General features: G+C 46.1%; 1 protein-coding gene across 3 annotated transcripts; it reads left to right on the top strand.

Moving 5' to 3' along the window:
- The first annotated feature begins 13,085 nt into the window (after positions 1-13,085).
- LOC136950579 (titin-like) lies at positions 13,086-20,277 on the top strand. 3 transcript variants are annotated; one of them, XM_067245004.1, is made up of 10 exons: positions 13,086-13,209; positions 13,374-13,434; positions 13,550-13,650; positions 16,216-16,251; positions 16,497-16,718; positions 17,313-17,600; positions 17,929-18,195; positions 18,412-18,633; positions 18,748-18,864; positions 19,120-20,277. In XM_067245004.1, the coding sequence occupies exons 3-10, from the start codon at positions 13,617-13,619 to the stop codon at positions 19,461-19,463; spliced, it is 1,530 nt and encodes a 509-aa protein (XP_067101105.1). In that variant the 5' UTR covers positions 13,086-13,209; positions 13,374-13,434; positions 13,550-13,616; the 3' UTR covers positions 19,464-20,277. The 3 variants fall into 3 exon arrangements, with proteins under 3 accessions (XP_067101105.1, XP_067101103.1, XP_067101102.1); XM_067245002.1 differs by lacking the exon at positions 13,374-13,434 and having other exon boundaries at positions 13,150-13,209; positions 13,547-13,650; XM_067245001.1 differs by lacking the exons at positions 13,086-13,209; positions 13,374-13,434 and having other exon boundaries at positions 13,544-13,650.
- The last annotated feature ends 1,204 nt before the right edge of the window (positions 20,278-21,481 follow it).

The following is a 21,481-nucleotide window of genomic DNA, read 5'->3' as shown; positions in this document are numbered from 1 at the left end:
CCTTGGTGGTGCGGCGTCACTGCAGGGAGGGCTGGGGGACAGTGCTGTCATGGCAACGTGACATGGCCGCCCCGCGCGAGCTCAGTTTCACCCTGAAAGACATCCTGTTGGGGAGACAAGGAGGGAGAAGGACACCGTTATCCACTCTGAACTCCATCGTTTTGAGAAACAGACTGTGTGGAAACTAGGTAGTACACATCAAAAAGTCGCGCAGAAATCCCACAGTGATGTGTGACAGGAGAATGAGTGGGAGGGTGACATTGGTATCCCAAATGCAGAATGTGAACCAGTCCGGTCTACATTTTCCATTTAGCTGCTGAGCATCCAGGAGGGAATAGCGGAGCTGAAGAAAGACCCACTATTAATAAACTCTATGAATCTGCATCCCAGGTTCATTGCAGGAGAGCGAGAAAATGGGAGTTTAGTCATCCCAAGTGGGTAAGCTAACGCTGCGCTAAGCTAGCCTACTGTAATGTTAATGAAGTCGCAACCCATATTGCTTTCTCTGGCACACCTCAGCAATGGTAGCCAGACAACACGCAGTGAAACACAGTTTCTCTTTCCTGGGTGTTTGGCTGGCACGGCCCTCCTTGCCGTACCACGTGGGCCTGTCGCCTGGCTGCAACCCCTGGACAGCACGCCTCAACGCGGGTGGATGACGCCGGGAATCCCCCAACGCCTCATTTCCTGCACTGTGCTCTGAATCAGAGATGGAGTCTGGGAGTTGGAGGCGGAGCGGAGACAGAAGACCGGAACCTTCTTACGGACAGATGGAGCTCAATAAAACATCACATGCGGCTTGCGAGGACGGCGATCGCTTCGGGTGGGGGGGTTGGGAACTAGGGCAGCAGGCTACGCTCAGAAAAACAAAAAAAAACACGTCAATCACACACATGCAAGGCATGATGTGAAGAGACAAGCTACTGTAGGGGATGCTGGACTGTAACCAAAAAAGAAAACACACACGGTTTTGAGAATGCCAGTCAAGCTGACAGCTGTTAGAGAGACAGGAAGGAGCTGTGTCTGGTCAGGACATCAATATGGAATGGTCACGTCTCATTGGATGTGAGGAAGTGTGCCAAGGCAGCAGATTTGAATGGTGGGGGTGAGTGAGTAAGGGCCAAAGGGGGACGAAAGGGAGAAGTACTTGTGGAGTGAGAGAGAGAGAGCGATGGTGGAGTGTGTGTGTGTGTGCGTGTGTGTGAGGGGAGCGTTGGGGGGGGGATTAACCCCTAAGGAGCCAATGAGTGACAGGGGCGCTCAGACTTCACTGTAAGCGAGTGCTTGTGTGGCACGGTGAGGTGGGGCACCGAGGGTAGGGGAGGCCGGGGGGAGGGGGTTGGGTGGAGGGGGTAAGTGTCGGACATTCTCTGTATGCGGAAACTGTTGACATGCGAAACAAAAACTGGAGGGTCGGAGCATCTGTACCGAGTCTCAAAGGAAATCAATGAGGCAAATAACTGGAAGAGAACTTACAGGGAATTTATAGACGCTGCAGAGAAGCACCACAGTGACTGGCCTGCACTTTAAAACGATCCTGCAAAGACAACTAAAAAAACGAACTAAGCTTTAAGCTGAAATCCCTTTGAACGATTCACACCAAACATGCTCTGAAGACCTCCAAGCCTCAACGGAAGTTTGATTCGGACTCGATAATTCACAAGTTGCACCTGCGATGCTCTGGTGCGTTCCCACCATCATTCGGTCAACGAAGAAGGAATGGAAGAGGTTGATTCATGTCGATCGTCATCATCAAATATTTAAGGACTCTGAGTCTGCAACGGGGGAGATAAGAGAAGAGGAGGGTAGACCGAGGGGAGACGGGCAAACAAGCTAACTAACTGTGGGGGGGGGGGGGGGGGGGGGGGACAAAGGGAGGAGGGGAAAGAACCAGGATACAGAGAGGGAGAAAGAAAACAGGGCGCAAGCAGGGTAATCAGATTGAGAGAGAGCGAGAGAGAGAGAGAGCGAGAGAGAGAGAGAGCAAGGGAGATAGAGAGGGAGGGAGGGTCAGAGAGAGACGGCAAGTTGAGTGGTGAAGCTGAAAGTAGTAGTAACATGTTTAAGAAAGAGAAAAGATTAGAAGGAATACTGCCAAGGAAAGGGCAAGGGAAGACAGCAGTCCCCATTATGGAAACAATGGAAGGATAAAGCCAGAGTGGAATAGAGCGAAGATGAAAGGAGGAAAGTCCCTTGTCCTTTCAATAACCACTAAAATCACACTTTGTGGTCTGTCCGACTGATTCACGTGGAGCCCCCCCTCGGGCTCGCCCAACTGAGGACACAAGAGAACGAGAACAATGAGATGGCAACGGTTTCTCAGAGGCAGCAGAGTTGAAGAGAGAGAGACAGCGTTCTCAGAGGAAGCAGTATGGTATAAGACACGCACACACACATACACACACACACACACACACTGACACACAGACACACACACGATATAGGCCTGAACTGGTAAAGAGCCAGAAGCCTTGGTGAGGTGAGAAGTGTTTAGGAGGCGTGTGAGGTCCAGGCAAGTGGGGGCAGATGAACAAGCCGAGGTGAAACCCTTAGAAAAACCTGAAAAGGCCGAGCCGAACAATGGTGGGATCAGGTGCGGGGGGGGGGGGGATTCATCACAGTAACCACGGTAACCACGGTAACCGGGGGACGGAGATGGATGCCCTCCTTAGTGGCCAGGAAGCAGAAGATGGATGGGGGGAGGGTGGCAGTTACGACAGGACTGCTGATATCTTCATCTCCATCTGTCTTCTCCTGCTTCCTAAAGAGAGATAAGATGTAGAGGCCCAGCTCTGTTGAGATGCCACAAAGTCACAATGACTTTGGTCTGGTTTGACTACTTCCGCCTGCTCAGAATAGTTCGAGCACAAAGGAAGACCCTTCATGTGAATCCACCTCAAGATAGAAAATCAAATTCAGGTGTGAAGTGTCTCCCCCCTTCCCCCCCCCCCCCTTACTCTGTGAATATGTCAGTGATGACGTGTGCTGCCTGTGTACACAGGTCCAGGTTCTGTGTCATGGCGGCTCTAGCATGTCATCAGAAGTCAGAATTAAATCATGCAGGGCTTTCTCCACACGCTCTTGGGTGACTCTCAAGGGAGAGGCCATAAATATGGCCATAGCACAGGGCATTTTTCAGACCTTAAAGGCACTGACTTCCACTCACAGTCTCTCTCTCTCTGTAACTCTGTCACTCTCTCTCTCTATGTAGGACAGTGCATGTGTATAGATATATTTTCAGTGTATCGGTCCCCAGAAAGTAGAATTGGAGATCATCCAAGGAACAGATTGTCCCACTTTTACGTCCTGCAAAAGTGGAGCGGCCAAGTTCTGTCCTCCATATCCCTCACTCTCTCTCTCCCTCCCTCTCTCTCTCTTACTCTCTCGTTCACTTTCTCTCTCTCACTCTCTCCTTGTTTCTATCACTCTCTCCCTCATACTCTCCCTCTCTTTCTCAGTGGGTCTCCATCCTTCAACATCTTTCACACTTGTAGTCCTCTTTTAAGGGGAAGTATGGAACATTCTTGAATATGCTACTTAGAGCCACTGACAAGAGAAACACAAGGGAGGTTTGTCTCAAGAACTGGCCTATCAGCTGTGTGTATGGGAAGCACCTGCTTCAGAGTCAGTGAAAAGGGGAGTGGTCAGAAACGCTAGCACTGTGACGTCACACACTGTCCCTTCAGACTGGCTGTGGGGGAGGAGCTAGACCAGCCTGTGTGATGCCCAGTACAGGAAGTCAATAAACACGTATCAACGTTTGACAGATGCATTCGAGGTTGGTAATTAAAACAGGAGCTAAAGCCAAAGACAGACGGTGAATAAGTAGTGAAACTAAGATAGAATTTTTAATCACAATGAGAGTATGTAACATTTAGAATGCTGTCAAAAGTTCTAGAACATTTTGTCATGAATTTCTGGAGGCAACAATTAGCACACTTCACTTCTAAAGGGGAAAGCAGTCAAGATGGTCTAGATGTCCTGGACACTGAGATAATAATTCATTTATAATAAATACCACTCCTCAAAATACAATATAAAAATATTAATGTTAATTAAGAATGAAACTGACTGGAAAAAAAGCTGTGAAAATGGTACACCAGACACTACATGAAAACAATCCCTGCTGCCTTAATTAGTCATAATAACCTGATAAGAGACCTAATAATAACAGGATCAGCCCACATCCTCTCCTGTGATTCTCCTAACCCCTACGGCAGGGAAACCTACATCCGGCCTCGCCGAGAAATAAAACAAATTCATTTTAATCAAACAGTGTGTAGGATGCTAATCAAACCTCTATTCAAACAAAAATTATATCTAATCATTAATTAACTGCTTGATTAAAATAATTACCCCAGGCCTTCACTCCCACCGTAAACAAGTAGCAGTCCCTCGGTTCTGCTCTCCTGCTCCATCCTCTCCGTCTCCACCTCACCGAAGGGGATCCATCTACTGATTTGGACGGCCAACCGGGCCGATGGGCTTTCAAACCGAGCCCAGGATCACACTCGTGATGGGGACGGTTTCCCCCCCACCCAGTTGTCCTGGAAAAGGTTAGCAGGGAGACGTTTAGTGCCAGACCGCTCGGTTTGGGCCTGGCTGGAGGTCTGGTGCAGATCAAAACCGGCTATCTCTTTCTCCCCTCAGACTGGGAGTAAATGGGTCAGGTGGAATATGTGTTGAAGGCCGTGCTCGCGCTGGGTTTGTGGATGGGGGGGGGGGGGGGAAAGTTGGATGGGAAGGGGGAGAGTGGGGGTGCTTGTGGAAGGAGGGGGGGTAATGTGGGACAGCGAGGGAGGGAGGTAGAGAGGATGTGGAAGAGAAGGTTGGGTGTGAAAGAGGGTGGTAGGGTATATTGAGGCAGGGACTAGGATAGGGAGGGAGGGTGGAGTTCCCGGCCGGCTGAACACATCTCAGCTCAAACATCCCCCTGCTGTGTCAACTGAAATCCAGTGCTACACACAATGTCATGAGAGCTTTCAAACAGACAGACTTTGTCAGAGTGCTCATTATAAAAACTTTGAGTAAGTGCCTTCTCAAAATCTTCTACATCAATTTATTAACAGCAAGGGAATTTTTTTTTCAGTGTCTCTCTTTCAATTCTTATGAGGCAGAGCTGTCACATTAATTCAATACATATATACATGTATAGTGTATATTGCTGACTGTCACTGTGTTGCCCGGGTAAAACTCTGGTGATACTGAACCCACACTGAATCTCACCTGACAATAAAAAGATTTAACAACCATTTCAGTCATCAAATGGGCCCATAGAAATGAAAACTGATGACTTCATCTCAGGGACTTTTCTGTCACACCGAAATACAGCAGTCAACGTGTCCCTGTACAGTAATTCACACGGTTCTCAAGCTATGCAAAGGGAACAAAACGAAGCTCGTCTTTTACAGTAAGGTTCGGTGTAGGGTGCAGCGGTTACAGCAGGCTGCTTTATATGCTGAACTACACGGGAGACGAGGCAGCACCCTGCCCGGCACCCTCCTCTCCTGAAAATCTCTGACAGAGAGCACATTAAAATGCCACGGAACGAGCGATTGAACTTCAAAAGGGAACTTTGGCTGGAGGATTCCCACTGTTTCACTTCCACAGAGGAGGGAGAGAAACACAGACAGACAGGCAGACAGACAGGCAGACAGGCAGACAGACAGGCAGACAGGCAGACAGGCAGGCAGGCAGGCAGGCAGGCAGGCAGGCAGGCAGACGGCCGGAGGGCCGGAGGAACCTCACAGCGATGGTGCTCAATGTCCCAGGCACCAAGTACCTTATCTGGGGGGCACATTACAAGGACAGGGGTGTATTTTTCCTCGTAGATCTCATCTTCCCTGAACACCCAAGTGAAAGTACACCGCGCATGGCCGGCTGTACTTACTGTAAGTTGCTCTAGATAAGAGTGTCTGCTAAATGACTAAATGTAAATGTAAACTCACAGCCACGTCAGGGTCGGAGACCCATCACGGACGTCCGCCGTCAGTTCGCCTAAGAGCCCGAATCCAAGTGACAGATTCACTTGGCGGTGTTTGTCTGTGTGGACATAAAGGGGTTCTCGTAGCACTGGAGGTCCAACCAGAGCCAACAAGGTGGCGGTTCCACCCGTCAGACACGGATGACGAGAGCAGGGCCCGTTTGACGTCTGCCGAGGGAAGTCTGAGACGGGCCTGTCTGCTCTGCTTAAGGGTTCTTCTTAACTGATTAGCGGTGTGATCCACAGACGGACACCTCTGTACTTCAGGACCAAGGCTCCAATAGCAGAGGCTAGATGATCTCACACCCCTCTGGTCTCTTCCATCACCGACGCCTTCAGACAGGCGTGAAACATTTCAGACGTTCAGAAAACACTTCCTTGAGACATTGACCGAATAAATTGGACGGGCCTTTATTAAATTATGAACGTTTTTTCAATATCTTTGCTGTTTTTGCTTTTAGTTCTTCAGCCAGGCTACTTTGCAGCAGATTAGCAGGCTGCATTTGCATGGCTTACAGAAATCCTCTGAGATCTCCCCAAGGGGCTGTCCTGTGTTCTACTGTGTGAAAGGACTGCAGAGTCAGGGGGACCAGAAGTTCCTTTGTGTTCCACCTTTTAATGAGTGTCGCAAGGGGAAGACAACAAAAGGAAGGCTCATTAACATGGACATCTGAACAAGTTTGATAGTTGTTTGTGCAAATCCTTCTCGAGGCTCGTAATTAACGGCACTTAGTTAACATAACAGGTAGGGAGATGCATGTTCCATCTGTGGGGTACTTAGGATTGCAGCACTTCTAAACGAATGTCTGTGTTCACAAGTGACAGTGTGTGTCCACAAGTGACAGTGCATCTGTGTGAAGGTGTTTGCACATTTTGATGGACATGTGTGTGTGGGTATTTGAATCTGTGTTGTGCGTGTGTACGTGTGTGTGCCCATGTGTGCGCGCACGCGCGTGTGTGCGCATCTGCGTACCCCTATCTGCAGCAGCCCAGTTAAGATTCCCCCCTTGGGAGTGAATTAGGCAATATTGTTGTGCAGATTCTGCATCTTGCTGTTGAGAGCAAATCTCTGTGCTTCTATGTCTTCGCTCTCACGTTCTGTAGGAGCCAGCCAGACACTGAGAACATTCTCAACATGGCTTCCTCTTCTCCCCCACTTAAGCCTCTGGAGACCCACTGCAGCACATACTGTAGCTACCATAGTTACCTCTGCTGCACACTGACCTCTCCATTCCTACTCTGCCGTACTCTCAAATTACAGGGTGGGCGGAGACCAAAGGACCGCTTTTATAAACATTCCCCTTGAGACACGGGTAATCAAAATCCATATGTTTTCTCCCAGCGAGTCTAATGAATCGCAGTTCCTCATGACACACACTCAGTCTTTGGGATCCCTCCATCCCATCAAGGCTTGGATGGGTTCATTGCATAGTCGTTGATCCATTTGAAGGGGTGTCGAATGGATGGTTCTGTGTTGAAGGGTGAAGGCGGGCGTAAATCTAGCCGCTGCCCATCTTCTCCAGATTGCATCCTGTGTATGTTCTCAGTGAAGACGCGTCCCCAGAGGAGGACACACAGAGAGAGGACGCTATTAGTCCTGAGCACTGGCTGCTGGCAACATGGGCAGCCGACTATAGCATGCGATGCCTAGAGAGGCCCAGCAAAGCCAATTACTCCCTATCTATAAGATCAAAGCGTTCCCCAGTTGCGGCTTGCGAACGTGACTCACAGTGTGAATCGTCGGTGCGCAGCTCATTTCACTGTTGTCAACCTCTGACACACTTTCATGTGCCTCGCGAACATCCCATGTTCCGCACTGCAGGCCTTGACCCCAGATACTGTACACACACACACACACACACACACTGTTCACCGACTGACTGTGCAATGCTTGATAGATTAATATTTCTGACACACACACAAACACACACACATACATGCATGCAAATGAGCTGAAATGATTCAACTCACTCCTCTTTGTTTTTCGGCTGGGTTATTTGGGTGGTAAATGCAGGGTTTATGGTAAGTGGTGGTCACGGATGCTTTGTCATAGGAACTGCTTGTGACAGTGGTGCCGTGATCAATAACAATTGAGCTAGGGTTGCAGTTGTGTGTGGAATGTCTTTAATCAGGTGAGTATAATTGAGTTCAACTACTCAGTACAAATGATGGCTGCCCGCTAGCTTTACGACAGCATAGCTGGCCTTGTGTTTAGGGAGAGTGGTCATGTGGTTTTATACAATAAGGTATAGCCCTCAAAATGACACCCTGGAGATGGGCACATGAAGGGAAATAGCACAAATGCCCTGGCCACTATGACATGAACACAGTACATATAATAGGGGGTTTGCTACGTGTCAGCTGTGACGCGGGTGGGCGGGTGGGGGTGTGTGCGGGCTGGTGGGTGGGGGGGGTGTGCGGGCTGGTGGGTGGGGGGGGGGTGCGGGCTGGTGGGTGGGTGGGGGGTGTGTAGCGAGAGAAAAATCAGACAACGACAACCAACTAACACAGGAAACATGTTACATCAGGTGTTGATGAGCGGTTGTCTGATATCCTTCACATCTCTGCTTCATCAGCCTGACCTTCATCAACACCCCCATCCACATGTATTTAATGTTTAGTTCCTGTCAGAGTAATGTTGACTTATATTTTGCTCTCAATCAGGGAAGCAGTAGTTATACCTTGCAATGGTTGTCTGGAATTTGAGTATTAAGTCAACCTCACACCAACCTTCACATCATTTTCCCCCCCCGTGGGCTATTATTGGCTCTGTACTACTTTTCAACTGTATTCAGAAAACTATCTCACACAAGGTGTTCAGTGTGGTAGGAAATTTGTTTACCCACAAAACCCTCTGAACTATACACCAGTTCTGAACAGCTAGTTCACCAGATTATCATCAACCTTTTGTTTAAGTGGCCTCAGTGCGTGGACTTTCATTTTCTCTAAATCAATTATTCACACGCATAAAGAAAGACCATTTATTTGGCTTCACCTCCATTAACTGCACGGAGCAGGCACTTTGAGCTTCGGTTAATGCGCTGATTGTACTTTGTGCATGGTAGACAGTTAAGTGGACTATAAAAGCGTCCGGTTAGCCTTGATGGAAAGAAAAAAAAACTGTCCCGGGATCTGCTCCTAAGTGATGTGCTCTATTACACGAGTGCTTTGCTTTAAAGCTTCTGAGATCGCGTCGTTCCTCGTCTGTCCCACTTAGCTGGGCGTCCGATCTCCATAAAACATGTGAACAGGAGCCCTCCAGCCCCACTCAGGCACCTACCCTCCGCACAGCGCTGACGACGGCGCACGCCTCTCTCCAACCAGCACATTGATTCTCACTCAGTGTGAAACAGATGCGTCGCTAACTTCTTCTTTTTCTAATCGTGCTATCTTGTCTTATATTTGCAACTTCGCCTGAGTGTTCATATGAGGTGTCCCAGCAGTGACACATTGTGTAAGAGGTTCATCGGAAAGAGTATTTCCTCATCACTCTTAACTTGTGACTTCCACCTATTTCCTGTATTTCTCACACCCACTTCTCTGTCACTCGCACCCTCAGCATGAAAACCTGTCCGGTCTCAACACAGCTGCAGCACCACCAGGAGTTGCCTCGTTTAAACAGCAGCACTCTCTGACCAGGAGAAACGAGGGAAATACATGTTTATGAAAGGCATGGTGAAGAGTTAAATACCTTCCTCCTGTGCAGGTCCCTCGGTTTTTTGTGTTGCTCCTCTTTGTATCCGCAGTGACCTCCTTCACGAAACCATAAGTAGAGACCAAGCTTGGAAGAGAGGAAAAGATCCAGTTGGGGGAAAAAATGAGGAAAGATAAGGGGGGTCAAAAGAAAAAAAGAAAAGAAATGTCCTGTCTCTTTCAATATCACATGTTCTTGTCCCCCAACTCTGTGAATGTGCACCAGTAGGATCCGGAGCAGCACAGCTTAGCAACCTCCAACACGAGGGGGGTCTGACAACCTCTGTCTGCCCCTCTCTCTCTCTCTCTCTCTCTCTCTCTCTCTCTCTCTCTCTCTCTCTCCCTCCCTCTCTCTCTCTCTCTCTCTTTCTCTCTCTCTCTCCCTCCCTCTCCCTCCCTCTCCCTCTCTTTTTTTCTGTCTTTCTTTCTTTCTCTCTCTCTCCCTCTCTCTCTCTCTCTCTCTCTCTCTCTCTCTCTCTCTCTCTCTCTCTCTCTCTCTCTCTCTCTCTCTGTGTCTCTCTCTCTCTGTGTCTCTCTCTCTCTCTCTGTGTCTCTCTCTCCTCCTCCCTCTCCCTCTCTCCCTCTCGCCCTCCCCCCCTCTCTCTCTCTTTTCTCTCACACACTCACACACACATCCGTTCACCTACTCAACCCCTTCTGTAGCTCTCTCTAGCTCTCCTTTGCACACACACTCACACATCCACACGCTCACAAACACACACTCTAATGCACTCTCTATTCAAACAGCCCTGCTCTCTATCTCCTTCCCTCTCCACTGCTGGTGGGTTGATCTCACCCTCACTCCCTCTATCCCTCCACTCTCCTCCCTCATACATTTCCTTCACCCCCCCCACACACCCCTTGCAGCTCTTGTTACTCTATTTTCTCCCTCTCTCCCTCTTTCTTTTCTCACAGAGGAATGAATTTCCCTCATGCCCCCCCTAATATTCCACACTCCATGTCTTTGTCGCTCACCATCCTCCCTCCCTCCATCTCTCTTTCTCACACACACACACAATCATTCTGTTGATCCCATGATATTATACCCCCCTCCCACCCTCACTCCCATGCTCCACATTATCAGCAGCAGCTTGGGTCAGCCCATCTCATCTCTCCTCATCTCCTGCTGGAGCTAAAAGAACATCCAAAGAATAGGCAGTGGGCTCCTTCCATTGATGAAATCCTACAGGTTATTCTCCGCCAACACCAACACCAACACCACCCCCCCCCCCTCCCTCCCCCCTCCGCCTCCACATACAAACACAAACTATCTCAACACCTCTCCACTGGGAGAAATGAAAAAGACTGCTTTGTGTGATCTCCACTACGGTTGTGAGTGCTGTGAGAGAGGTGCGCGGATATCATTAACATCTGTGTCCCAATGGACCGTGGGCTTGCGCTGAGATCTAAAGCTGTGTCACCTATCACTGTTTCACTTCTGATTAGTGTTGACACACAGGTGGGGGACAGGTAGCTGGCAGGAAGGCAGCCGTGGAAGCTGGAAGCGGCTACTGTACGGGACCATTCTGATGAACTGTCACGTGTGACATCATCCGTGCGACTGACCTTGAAACTCCAACCGACAGCAGACGAATTCAGCAATCCGTGGAGAATGAACCATGAACGTGGTTGACGTGATTCTAAACCATGTTTTGAAAGCATCGTTGATGCCTGTGGGTTGTGATTCTTAGAAGAGGAGGTCAGGGAATCGTCGTGTTTGTTGAACAGAAATATGAGGTCTGAGTTGGGGTTATTTGTATTTCTCAGGATGCTGTAACACCTGGACTGCTGCATGACAGTCATTTGTGAGGCTTTGGGCTGAGTGCGTTTTTTCTATAATAACGCATGTTGCAGTGAGTCATGAACATCTAGAGGAACTTCCCCTATCTGTTCTCTCAAGGCTAGTTTCAGCCTACTGTCTACTGCACTACAGTCCAGCCCCAGTGTGCTCTTAGGGGTTGAATTTCCCTGCTCCCTGCATCTCACAACAGTGTAGTGCAGCACATTCACCTTCACTTCAGAGGTGCATTGTCGTTAGCTCTGTTTAGGCTATCCTGTGTCCTGGTTCTGAGAGGAGCTTCGCCTCCAAGGTTAACCCTGCTGCTGCTGGAGGGAGGAGGAAGAACTGGGTCACGGGCAGATGGAGGAGAGGAAGGATCTGTGTATGTGTGTGTGTGTGCGTGTTGTCTGTTGAAAGTGAGAACTAGAGCAAGAAAAATGAAGGAAATGAGTAATAGAGAGGGAATGAGAGAAAGGGAGGGGGGAAGAGACAGAGAGACAAAACGACGGAGAGAGAGAGAGAGAGAGAGAGAGAGAGAGAGAGAGAGAGAGAGAGAGAGAGAGAGAGAGAGAGAGAGAGTATAAGCGTGTGAGAACAAAAAAAAGCATTGAAAGGGGGGGTAAAGAAATAAAGATTAATTAAAGTGTAGAATGCACAAAACAGTTTTAACAGTCAGTAAATATAATTTCTTACTCAAAGCCATTGATGATGCACAAGAAGCGAAGCAGTGGTGTGCTCTAGTGGCCAACATGGGAACTGTGAGGACAGAAGGCTTCTACTAGAGAGTAAATGATCTAAATGGAAGTTTTGCTTGTAACATAAAAACAGAAATTGCTTTTCAACAAGAATTAAAATGTTCTGTCTGAAAGGCATCAAACTTGCGCGTTTTGGTTTGCATTTCAAGTAATGGGTGACAATTCGCACATTTCTGGAGAACTTTGCAACAGTTTGACCACAGCTTCTGGTTTCAGAATTAGCATGAAACCACAGATCATGCAAGAAACATTTTAGGGCAATAGTTAACCTCAACCAAGAAAGTACTGAGAACAACTCTTACAATGGCAGCGAAATGTTTCTGTAGCTACCAGGAATAATAGTTCATTCTATCTATGGTTTACAGCAAGATATGATCCACAACCAAAATACCATTACCGTTTACATATTACATACTCCCCGACTCCCTTAAGTTAAGTAATAACAAGTCCCAGACATTGAAGGGCTGGGTGATATGGGGAGTCAGGTGGCTGAGCGGTGAGGGAATTGGGCTAGTAATCCGAAGGTTGCCAGTTCGATTCCCGGTCATGTCAACTGACGTTGTGTCCTTGGGCAAGGCACTTCACCCTACTTGCCTCGGGGGAATGTCCCTGTACTTACTGTAAGTCGCTCTGGATAAGAGCGTCTGCTAAATGTAAATGTAAATGATAATGCAACAGGATTGGACACCCATTAAATTCTAAGAAGGAAGGAACAACAACAATGGTCCCAAGTATTTGTTGTGTAACCACCCTGACAACACAGCGCCCAAATTATGCAGACACACCCACTGAGCATGTTCCGAGCATGCCTAACGCCTTTCTCTGAATTATTCAAACCATTCCATACCAGTAACTTTCTCACAGTAGCTTCTGGGCATGATTAGTCATCACACCACAAATAAATGTGTCATGTCAGACAACTGAAACCAAGTTTAAGCTGGTCAAGAAGGAAGTGTTTGAACTATCCCATAATGTGTTCACAGGAAACGCTAACTACGGTACATTTAAGTTCTAATAATTTTCTTATAATTGTAACGGTAAAGGTTTATATGTACATGTTAATTTTTATAACTTATTATACTTATTTGCGAGCATGCAGTCTCTTAAAAAAGAAGAAGAAAGTAAATAAATATATTCAAAATATATATATATGCTTCAACAGACAACTCTCCTGAGAAAGAGTGTAGAAATCACTAAGGTTTCTGTTCCAGAATTACGATTCGGTAAACAAACTGTTCTCACTGACACTCAGTGATGAGCATCCTTGGACATGCGTGCTGTGACCTTGTTTGACTTCAATTTCCTCAATGTCTCACTGTCCCTGAACCTCTACAGCAGCTCCTTCACTTTCAGTCTGCCGTCACACATCAATCAGCCTCACAGCCCAGTCCGGACAGTGTCAGAGATGGGTGTGACAAACCAGCTCTTCTTAATACCAGGTATGCTGATTTAATCAAAAGATAACGAAATTATAACTTGAATGCTTCTGTACTCTCTGCTTTGTGGGTTCAATTATTCTGCCAATTTAGCTAATTATCTCTAAGTTGTGAAATCAGCAAACACAACACTGTCAGTCTCTAAACCAGCAAGATTGATTTGTGAAAATCACAAGCCAGTGTCTCTTTTTATGAGTAAAGGAAAGATACAGGATAGGCAACCATGTGGAAAAGTCAACCAAACAAGCCAGAAGGGTACAAGAGTACAAGAGCAGAATAGAAATGAGTAAATATGAACCTCAAACAGAAATACACTTCCTACTGCTTTCATTTCTGAGCAATGTTTCAACCAGGAAGGTCAAGATGTTCTAGGTCCAAACATGGGAAGATAAAGCTTATTCCAGAGTAATCCGGTTTTGTACTCTATTTCAACTGTTCTGTATTTATTTCACAGAATATTACCCTATTACCGCAGTTTGAAGTTGTTACTTGTTAAGATGTTGTGAAGATAACATGAAAAAATTAACATTTAGATTTAAGGAGAAAGGTGTAACAGGTGTCAAAAGTATAAAGCACATTATTAGGACAATTACAATTCTACAATCCCGATCGTAAAAAAACTGCTGTTTGGAAATTCAGTCTTCTATCGCAGTCTTACTGAGGTAATCAGGTAATGAGATGGCCGTGAAGAATTTGGCATTTTGGATTCTAATGATAAGGAAATGAAAAACAAAACTAACATGAGTCATACAATTATAAATATCACATGAAAACAAAGTCAAAATTATATATTACAGCCAATAATATATATTATCCTCATATTGAAAATTTGCCTCTATGTTCTGTGTGCGCATTAAACATAATTAAAAAGCTTTGAAGTAGGACTAAGTGACATTTGAACTAATATAGAACTTATTGGTTGGGTGGAATATCAATTTCTTATCATTAAATTCTTCCATGAAAAAATTCAAAGAGAGGATTTTCATAAACTATTGAACTCGCCCAAGATTAAAATATCTATTTCTGTCACAAACCGCTCTTCTTGAAGTGTTTTTAATAGTCCTTGTACATGATTTCTGTAAGAAATATATACTTCTTTTAGATTTTCTGAATTTATGTGACATTTATAATGAAAAAAAAAAAACATTTGCCAAAATATGTACATACAATAATAAAATAAAAAAAAAATAAAAAAAAGAACATACATCCCATTCAATTCAGTAAAAATAAGAGCGGACCCACCCTGGTCAAAGCTGCTCAGTGTATTCCTAAATACGTTTAGAACGTTGACTATAATAAGTAGGTATAAACAACAATTGAATAATGATAAAATGTTGGTTAAACTTGGATAAACTCTGTATGTAGCTCTACTGTATTCTACTGTTTCTAAAAACTATGGGTGGTATACATACATTTACATGTGCATACGTTTAAAATAAAGAAATAACCCTGATTCAAAAGTCTCCATAAAGTCTCCAGCATGCGCAACCCGCCCTCTCCAGAGGATTCAGAACGCAGCAGCCCGTCTGGTCTTCAATCTACCCAGACGCTCCCATGTTACCCCGCTCCTCATCTCCCTCCACTGGCTTCCCATCACGGGCCGTATCAGATTCAAGACTCTGGTACTGACCTTCCGAGCGGTGAACGGGACTGCACCCGACTACATCAAGTCTCTCCTCCAGCCTTACACCCCCCCCCCCCCCCCGCGCGCCACCTACGGTCTTCTTCTGACAACCGTCTGGTGGTCCCACCACTCAAGAGCGCCCGGTCCGAACACAAGCTCTTCTCCTGTCTGGCCCCCCAATGGTGGAATCAACTCCCCACGTCCATCAGGGACACTGACTGTCTCCCCACCTTCAAGAAAAGGCTCAAGACGCACTTGTTCCGGGAGTACAACGGCACTTAGGAATGCTTGGCTGGACCTGATGTTAGTTTTCTCCAGGATCTCAATGACTCTTATTGAGAGACTTGTTGCTCTTGTTGGTTAGTTGTAATGGTTTTAAATTCTTGTCCTCGCTGTGAAATATTTGACTGTTGATTGTTTTTCTACAGGTACACTCTTGCACTTTTTGAGTTTCATGTTGTTTAATTGTAACTTGTTTAACTGCATGCTCTTATGGTTCTTCCCTTTGGCACTTATTTGGTTTTTCACAATGTATGCTTCATGTTTTGGCTGCTCACAATGTTTGGGGCTATCTCGTTGTTATGTGACCTATGCTCTTTTGTAAAGCTCTCTCTTGGGAGTCGTTTTTGGATAAAAGCATCTGCTAAATGCATAAATGTAAATGCTAAATGTATAAATGTAAATGCTAAATGCATAAATGTAAAGAAGCTCTCACTAGGGTTCTCTAAAGGGTTCTCTAAAGAACCCTATCTAAGTCAGATAGAACCATACAGAGTTACAAACAGCATCGGAAAGAGCTGAAAATGGCTCTGTTATGTTTAGACCTTCTTAAATGCTTCTTCTATTCTCACAGAGAGTTATTTGTGGCAGCCGATTTGCTGATGTTAGTGTGTGCACAGTTTTCCCACGGTAACCAAAGAGTCTGTATTCTGATTTTTCTACAGTGCTGCTCACCCTGGTCAGGACTCAGAAACCTCATGGTGAGGGAGTAGCACGTCAAATAACGCCATAAACACCTTGCTCTTACACGCTGTTGTTCTGTTCTGTTTCTCTCTCTCCCCTCTCTCTATTTCCTATTTATTTAACCTTTAAAAGTTACTTCTCACGTACCCAGTAGATGGCAGCATAACGTTGTTAACTGACTTGCAACTCTACATTACATTTACACTTTTTAATACCCTCCCCTCACCCATTTTCACTGTGTATTTGACTCTCCCCTTTTTAGTTTCCATGGTCCCGAATTTAAATCAAGTTTACGCCGGGGATACATTGAAGTTGACATGTAACAGCGGTGGTCCTTCAGTGCAATGGTTCTTCAACAACATCCAGTCACCTGAACAAAACTTGTCGGACTGGCAGAGGACTGCAATATCTGCAAAAAACTCTGGCTCCTATCGCTGTGAGTCCAACGGACAAATTAGTGACAACTTCAACATCTCTGTTCTGGGTAAATACAGAAGGCCTGCTTTGACTTATACACTGGAATACTTTATGCTTAGTCATCTTGATCATTCCTCAGTAAGTCCTTTAAACTGTAGGCTTGTGTTTAGGCTTGTACTTGTTTACCAAAAAACATAAATAATAACAATGTATTCCTTGTGTTTCCCCTCAACCCCTTCCTCTTTACCCTTCTCACATTCCCCACTCCCATACCCACCCCACACTACACTCAACCCACTCCCATATCCACCCAACACTACACTCAACCCACTCACCTACCCACCCCACACCACACCACCTCCCATCACCACCTCACCACACCCTTCAACCCCACCCTCACTCACTCCCCTACCCACCCCACACTACACTCAACCCACTCCCATACCCACCCCTCACCACACCACCTCCGCCCCCATTCCCCACCTCACCACACCCTTCAACCCCACCCTCACTCACTCCCCTACCCACCCCACACTACACTCAACCCACTCACCTACCCTCCCCTCCCCACACCACACCACCTCCGCCCCCATTCCCCACCTCACCACACCCTTCAACCCCACCCTCACTCACTCCCCTACCCACCCCACAACCTTCACAGCCTACCTCCCTCCTTCAATTCTCTCCATCCGTTCGGGCCGACCAGTAATCCAAAGGGGCAGTTCAGTCACGCTGAACCTGGAGGTAGAAGATGGGCTTGAGGGCTGGACCTGCTGGGTGTACAAGAATGGAAAGGTCGTCAAGATGCCAATGAAGAAGACTTTGATGATTGCCAGCAAGACTGAGGTGGCGTTCCAGCCCTACCAACTGAAGGAAAACATGGGCCTCTACTGGTGCAGTGATCAGAACAACCAGAAGAGGAGCAGCATGGTCACTCTTAGGACTTCAGGTAACACCAGATACTGTATATGGAGTATATATTTGTAGTCAATATGTCTCTGTATACCCATACCCTTTATGTACAATGAAAAAAGGTACAAAACAACATGAGAACAGTCTATATAGAAAGTAGGCCTACAGCAGAAGATGACAAATCAGAAGTGCGTAGTTCTGACAACATTTCAGTGGTCAAACCCAAGGAATGATCTGTGTTAGGGAAAAGTAACCACATCTCAGCTACCTGGGCTGGTGAACATGAATATGATCTAAAAAAATAACCACAGTGCAATGACATGTGCAGTAGCATCCCTCAGCCTGCAGCTTTGCGTTGTTCCCAGGACTGAAGGTGCTGATGGAGACCCCATTGCCAGCCAGGTTGGGAGATCCTGTGACCTTGAAATGCGTCGTCCCGGGGGTCAAGATTGAGCGTACTGTGTTCTATAAGGACGAAAAAACCATCCAGGAGGGTTCCGACGCTTTCTTCCCCATCGCCAGTGTGGTGCAGTCGGACCAGGGGTCGTACAAGTGTAAGGCCACCTACAAAGGGGTCACCACTGGAGAAACGCGCGAACACGTCTCCGAGGCTCAGAAGCTGGTTGTCATGGGTAGGCATGGTTTGCCGTGGATGAGCCTCTCCACCCCGCGTGTGTGTGTGTGTGTGTGTGCGCACGTGAGCCTTGTGCACGACATGGCCGTGCCTGCGTGTGTGTATTCCTTCACAACCTTGAAATTGTAGAAACTCTCGATGTATTTATTTAAATACATTGTTTTATTTCAATTATCTTCCTTTAAATTCTCCTTTTTGTGTTTATATTCCACAGACGCCCCTCCGAGAGCATCTCTCTCCATGACCATGTCCATGTCCTGTACTTGCTCCATGTGTCCCGATGGCACCAAGTATCGCTGGTACTACCAAAAGCTTGACCACCCATGGGTATATACGGTAACGGGTCCATCTTACAGTGATAAAATACTGCCTGGCAGATACGCATGCAGAGCTACATGGCAGGATGGACGGACATCTATGAGCAACATCTATGTTGGTGAGTTCCATTATGTTCAAAGGCCCTGTATTAACAGAAGGTCCTGCAGTTAAGCATACTGGTATTAGCGCTTTGATTGATGTAATGTATTGTCCATTTCCATCTTTGTCCAAGCTTCCGGGGAACCTATTAAATGGCTGATGCTGTTGGTCGTCATAGCAGTCCTGCTTGTCTTGATGGTTGTAGTTTTCATCATAGCCTTCAGGTGCAAAAAGAGGAGGAGGGCCAATGGTAAGTGCGCCTTCCAATTATCTACCTGAGATGTTGAATAGTACGGTAGTAGTGGATAGACTGGAAAGCATAATTACAACCTCCTTCCCTTCTCTACCCTTCAATTTCATAATTCCTCTGACTTCTAGTCTTTTAAGACAAATTACTCAATGATTTTGCCCTGTGTGTTCACTCTGAGAAACGTCTTTGAGCATTTAGAAAAGCGCTTCACAAGTTTCACGTTTCATTCGTAAATGTGCTTTTGTTTTCCCAAAGTGATTTATGAAGATGTTCCGATGATGGGGGTGAAGGCGGGCGGAGAAGACGGAGGCTACGAGGAGCTACGCCGACAACGTGACAAGGCAGAGTATGACACCTTGAAAGCTGTAGCGCCCAGTGGTGAAGATGGAGACCTAGAGCCAAAACGCAGCTCCAAGGTGACGGCAGCGTCCTCTAGTGGAGCAGGAGGGTATGAGCAACTCCGACTGAAACCAGCCGTTGACAAGGACGAGTACAACACCTTGAAGGCAGATGCCCTGGGTGTAAAGAATAAGGATGGGGAATATGAAGCTTTGAAACCAGAGCCAGAAACAGAGGGAGTGTACCATACCTTAGGGTGATAGGAGCTGAAGGGGGGGCAGAGGTGGGGTCCCAGGTGGCCAAGTAGTGAGCGTAAGCAGAGCACCAGACCAGCGCAGCAGGCTGGATGGCACCCAAACCATACATACCGTAACCGGTAATGGAAACATATCCCATTAAAGAGTTACCAGTTTAGTGAAACAACTCTTGTAACCATGAATTCATTCATTTGCTTATTCCCAAATGACATAGTTGTAATTAACTCTTAAACACATGTAATGTATATTTACTAACGTAAGAAAGCACTGTGTCACTGAATGATTTGGTAACCAATATCACTGAGCTACAAAGTCAAAAGTTTTTATAAAAATAAAAATAAATTGTAGATATATATATATCCTTCTGAGATCCGGCAATTAATTGATGTCCACGATAGTGGAGGGTTAGTGGATTTATCAATCTGTGAATCAACTTTATGATCCTTGTACATAAATTTCATGCTTAATATAGTCTGATAAAAAGCTGAAGGGTATTTGTTGAAAGAGTTTTCTAGGACTTAATGCTTGACTCTCGCTATATTTTACTCTCGCACTTTTTATAAAGAGTGAATGATTACATGTTTTTAAATGTTGTAATATAAAATGCAAACCAGAGTTGGTAATCACTTGTGAATAGCTTTGAGTGTCATTGTATCATGTATTGTTAAAGGATTGTTATCAAGTTTTAGTGTATTTTGGAGTTGTGTCATGCAATGTTAAAAGGTGAGTGATGTGATGGAAACATGAGTCATTGTTTCAAAAATGACTTTGAATTTTTAACAGGCAATATTTCATGAATGCTTCAATAAAGAGTTGAGGTGTGACATGATCTCTTGTTTTGCTTGGATGTGCATGGTTCAACTCTGACACCTTGTGTTGGAATAACAATAATCAGAGAGGCATGAGAAGGCCTTGAGGGGGTTAAGGGGGAGAGAGGGACAGAAGGGGCTGAAGAGGGGGGGGGGGGGTGAGAGGGAGGGGCGACGCTGGGGAGAGGATGAGCAGAGAAGGGGGAGAATCCTGCACTCATCCATCTTGACTTTAATTACCTGGACCTGCTGTTCACTCCAGGAAGCTCCTGAGCACAGCGTGCCAAGAGACAGAGACCTCAGCTTACCTGACACTTACCTCCCCTCTGTCTTTCTCTCCTTCCTTCTCTCCTCTTCACCTTCCTCCATCCTCATTCGTGATGCCCACCCCTTCCCCCCACCAGAACGATTTCAAGAAAGAGCTCAAATAGAAACCAGGCGAGGTATTGTGTAACACCATTATCTGATTTCACTCTCCCTGTGCCTCCCCCTCTCTCCCTCTAGCAGATGGGAGTAGGATTATCCCCCCTGACTGTAGACAAACACAAGAGAGGACTGAGAAAGAGAGAGAATGGAGGGAGAAAGAGAAATGGAGAGAGAGAGAGAAAGAGAGAGAGAGAGAAAGAGAGAGAGAGGAAGAGAGAGAGGAAGAGAGAGCTCAATGGACATGGAAACTCTCAGAATGTCCCCCTTTTCTAATCCTATACAGATCTAAATTTCTCTCCCTTACTTCCTCTGGGGTAATATCTATAGCCCAGGGATCGATAGCTGGTCAGAGGAAGAGCAGAGCACTGGAGTAACATGACACCTGGGAGTCTGGGAGTAGCGACAGAAACATCCATTAGTGGCCAAACCATGTGGGGAGGATAGAAAGATCATGTAGGCAGTAGAGACCCGGACCAGGCTGCTTTACGTAAAATATGTATGTTAGAAATGTTTTGGGAAACATGGAAATTATTTGTTTTGTGTATTTATACAGTGTCTGGGCGATGCAGGCTGGTGCAGAAGAAGATTGGATATGGAATAGTTAATACTCTTGTAAAAAATAAAATAAAATACAAACAGGAATATTGATAATAAATAATAATCACCTCTACGTTTTATTATACAATATTTTTTCGACATGTACATGTTTTTACATATACAATTTTACATGTTACAATCAAGAACAAAACAGTCGAATAATAAAAGAAAAAGCAACTGGCAGACCAG

The sequence above is a fragment of the Osmerus mordax genome, chromosome 10 (genome assembly GCF_038355195.1).
Source record: "Osmerus mordax isolate fOsmMor3 chromosome 10, fOsmMor3.pri, whole genome shotgun sequence".
Lineage (NCBI taxonomy): Eukaryota > Metazoa > Chordata > Actinopteri > Osmeriformes > Osmeridae > Osmerus > Osmerus mordax.
Note: the sequence above shows the minus strand (reverse complement) of the source record. Positions and strands in the feature narration are given on the sequence as shown.

Excerpts from the sequence above, each read along its gene's own strand:
- LOC136950579 (XM_067245004.1), top strand. The coding sequence starts at position 13,617 with ATGGGTGTGACAAACCAGCTCTTCTTAATACCAG. Across the intron at positions 16,719-17,312 it reads CTTCAACATCTCTGTTCTGG|CCTACCTCCCTCCTTCAATT; the intron begins GTAAATACAGAA and ends CAACCTTCACAG. Across the intron at positions 18,634-18,747 it reads TATGAGCAACATCTATGTTG|CTTCCGGGGAACCTATTAAA; the intron begins GTGAGTTCCATT and ends TCTTTGTCCAAG.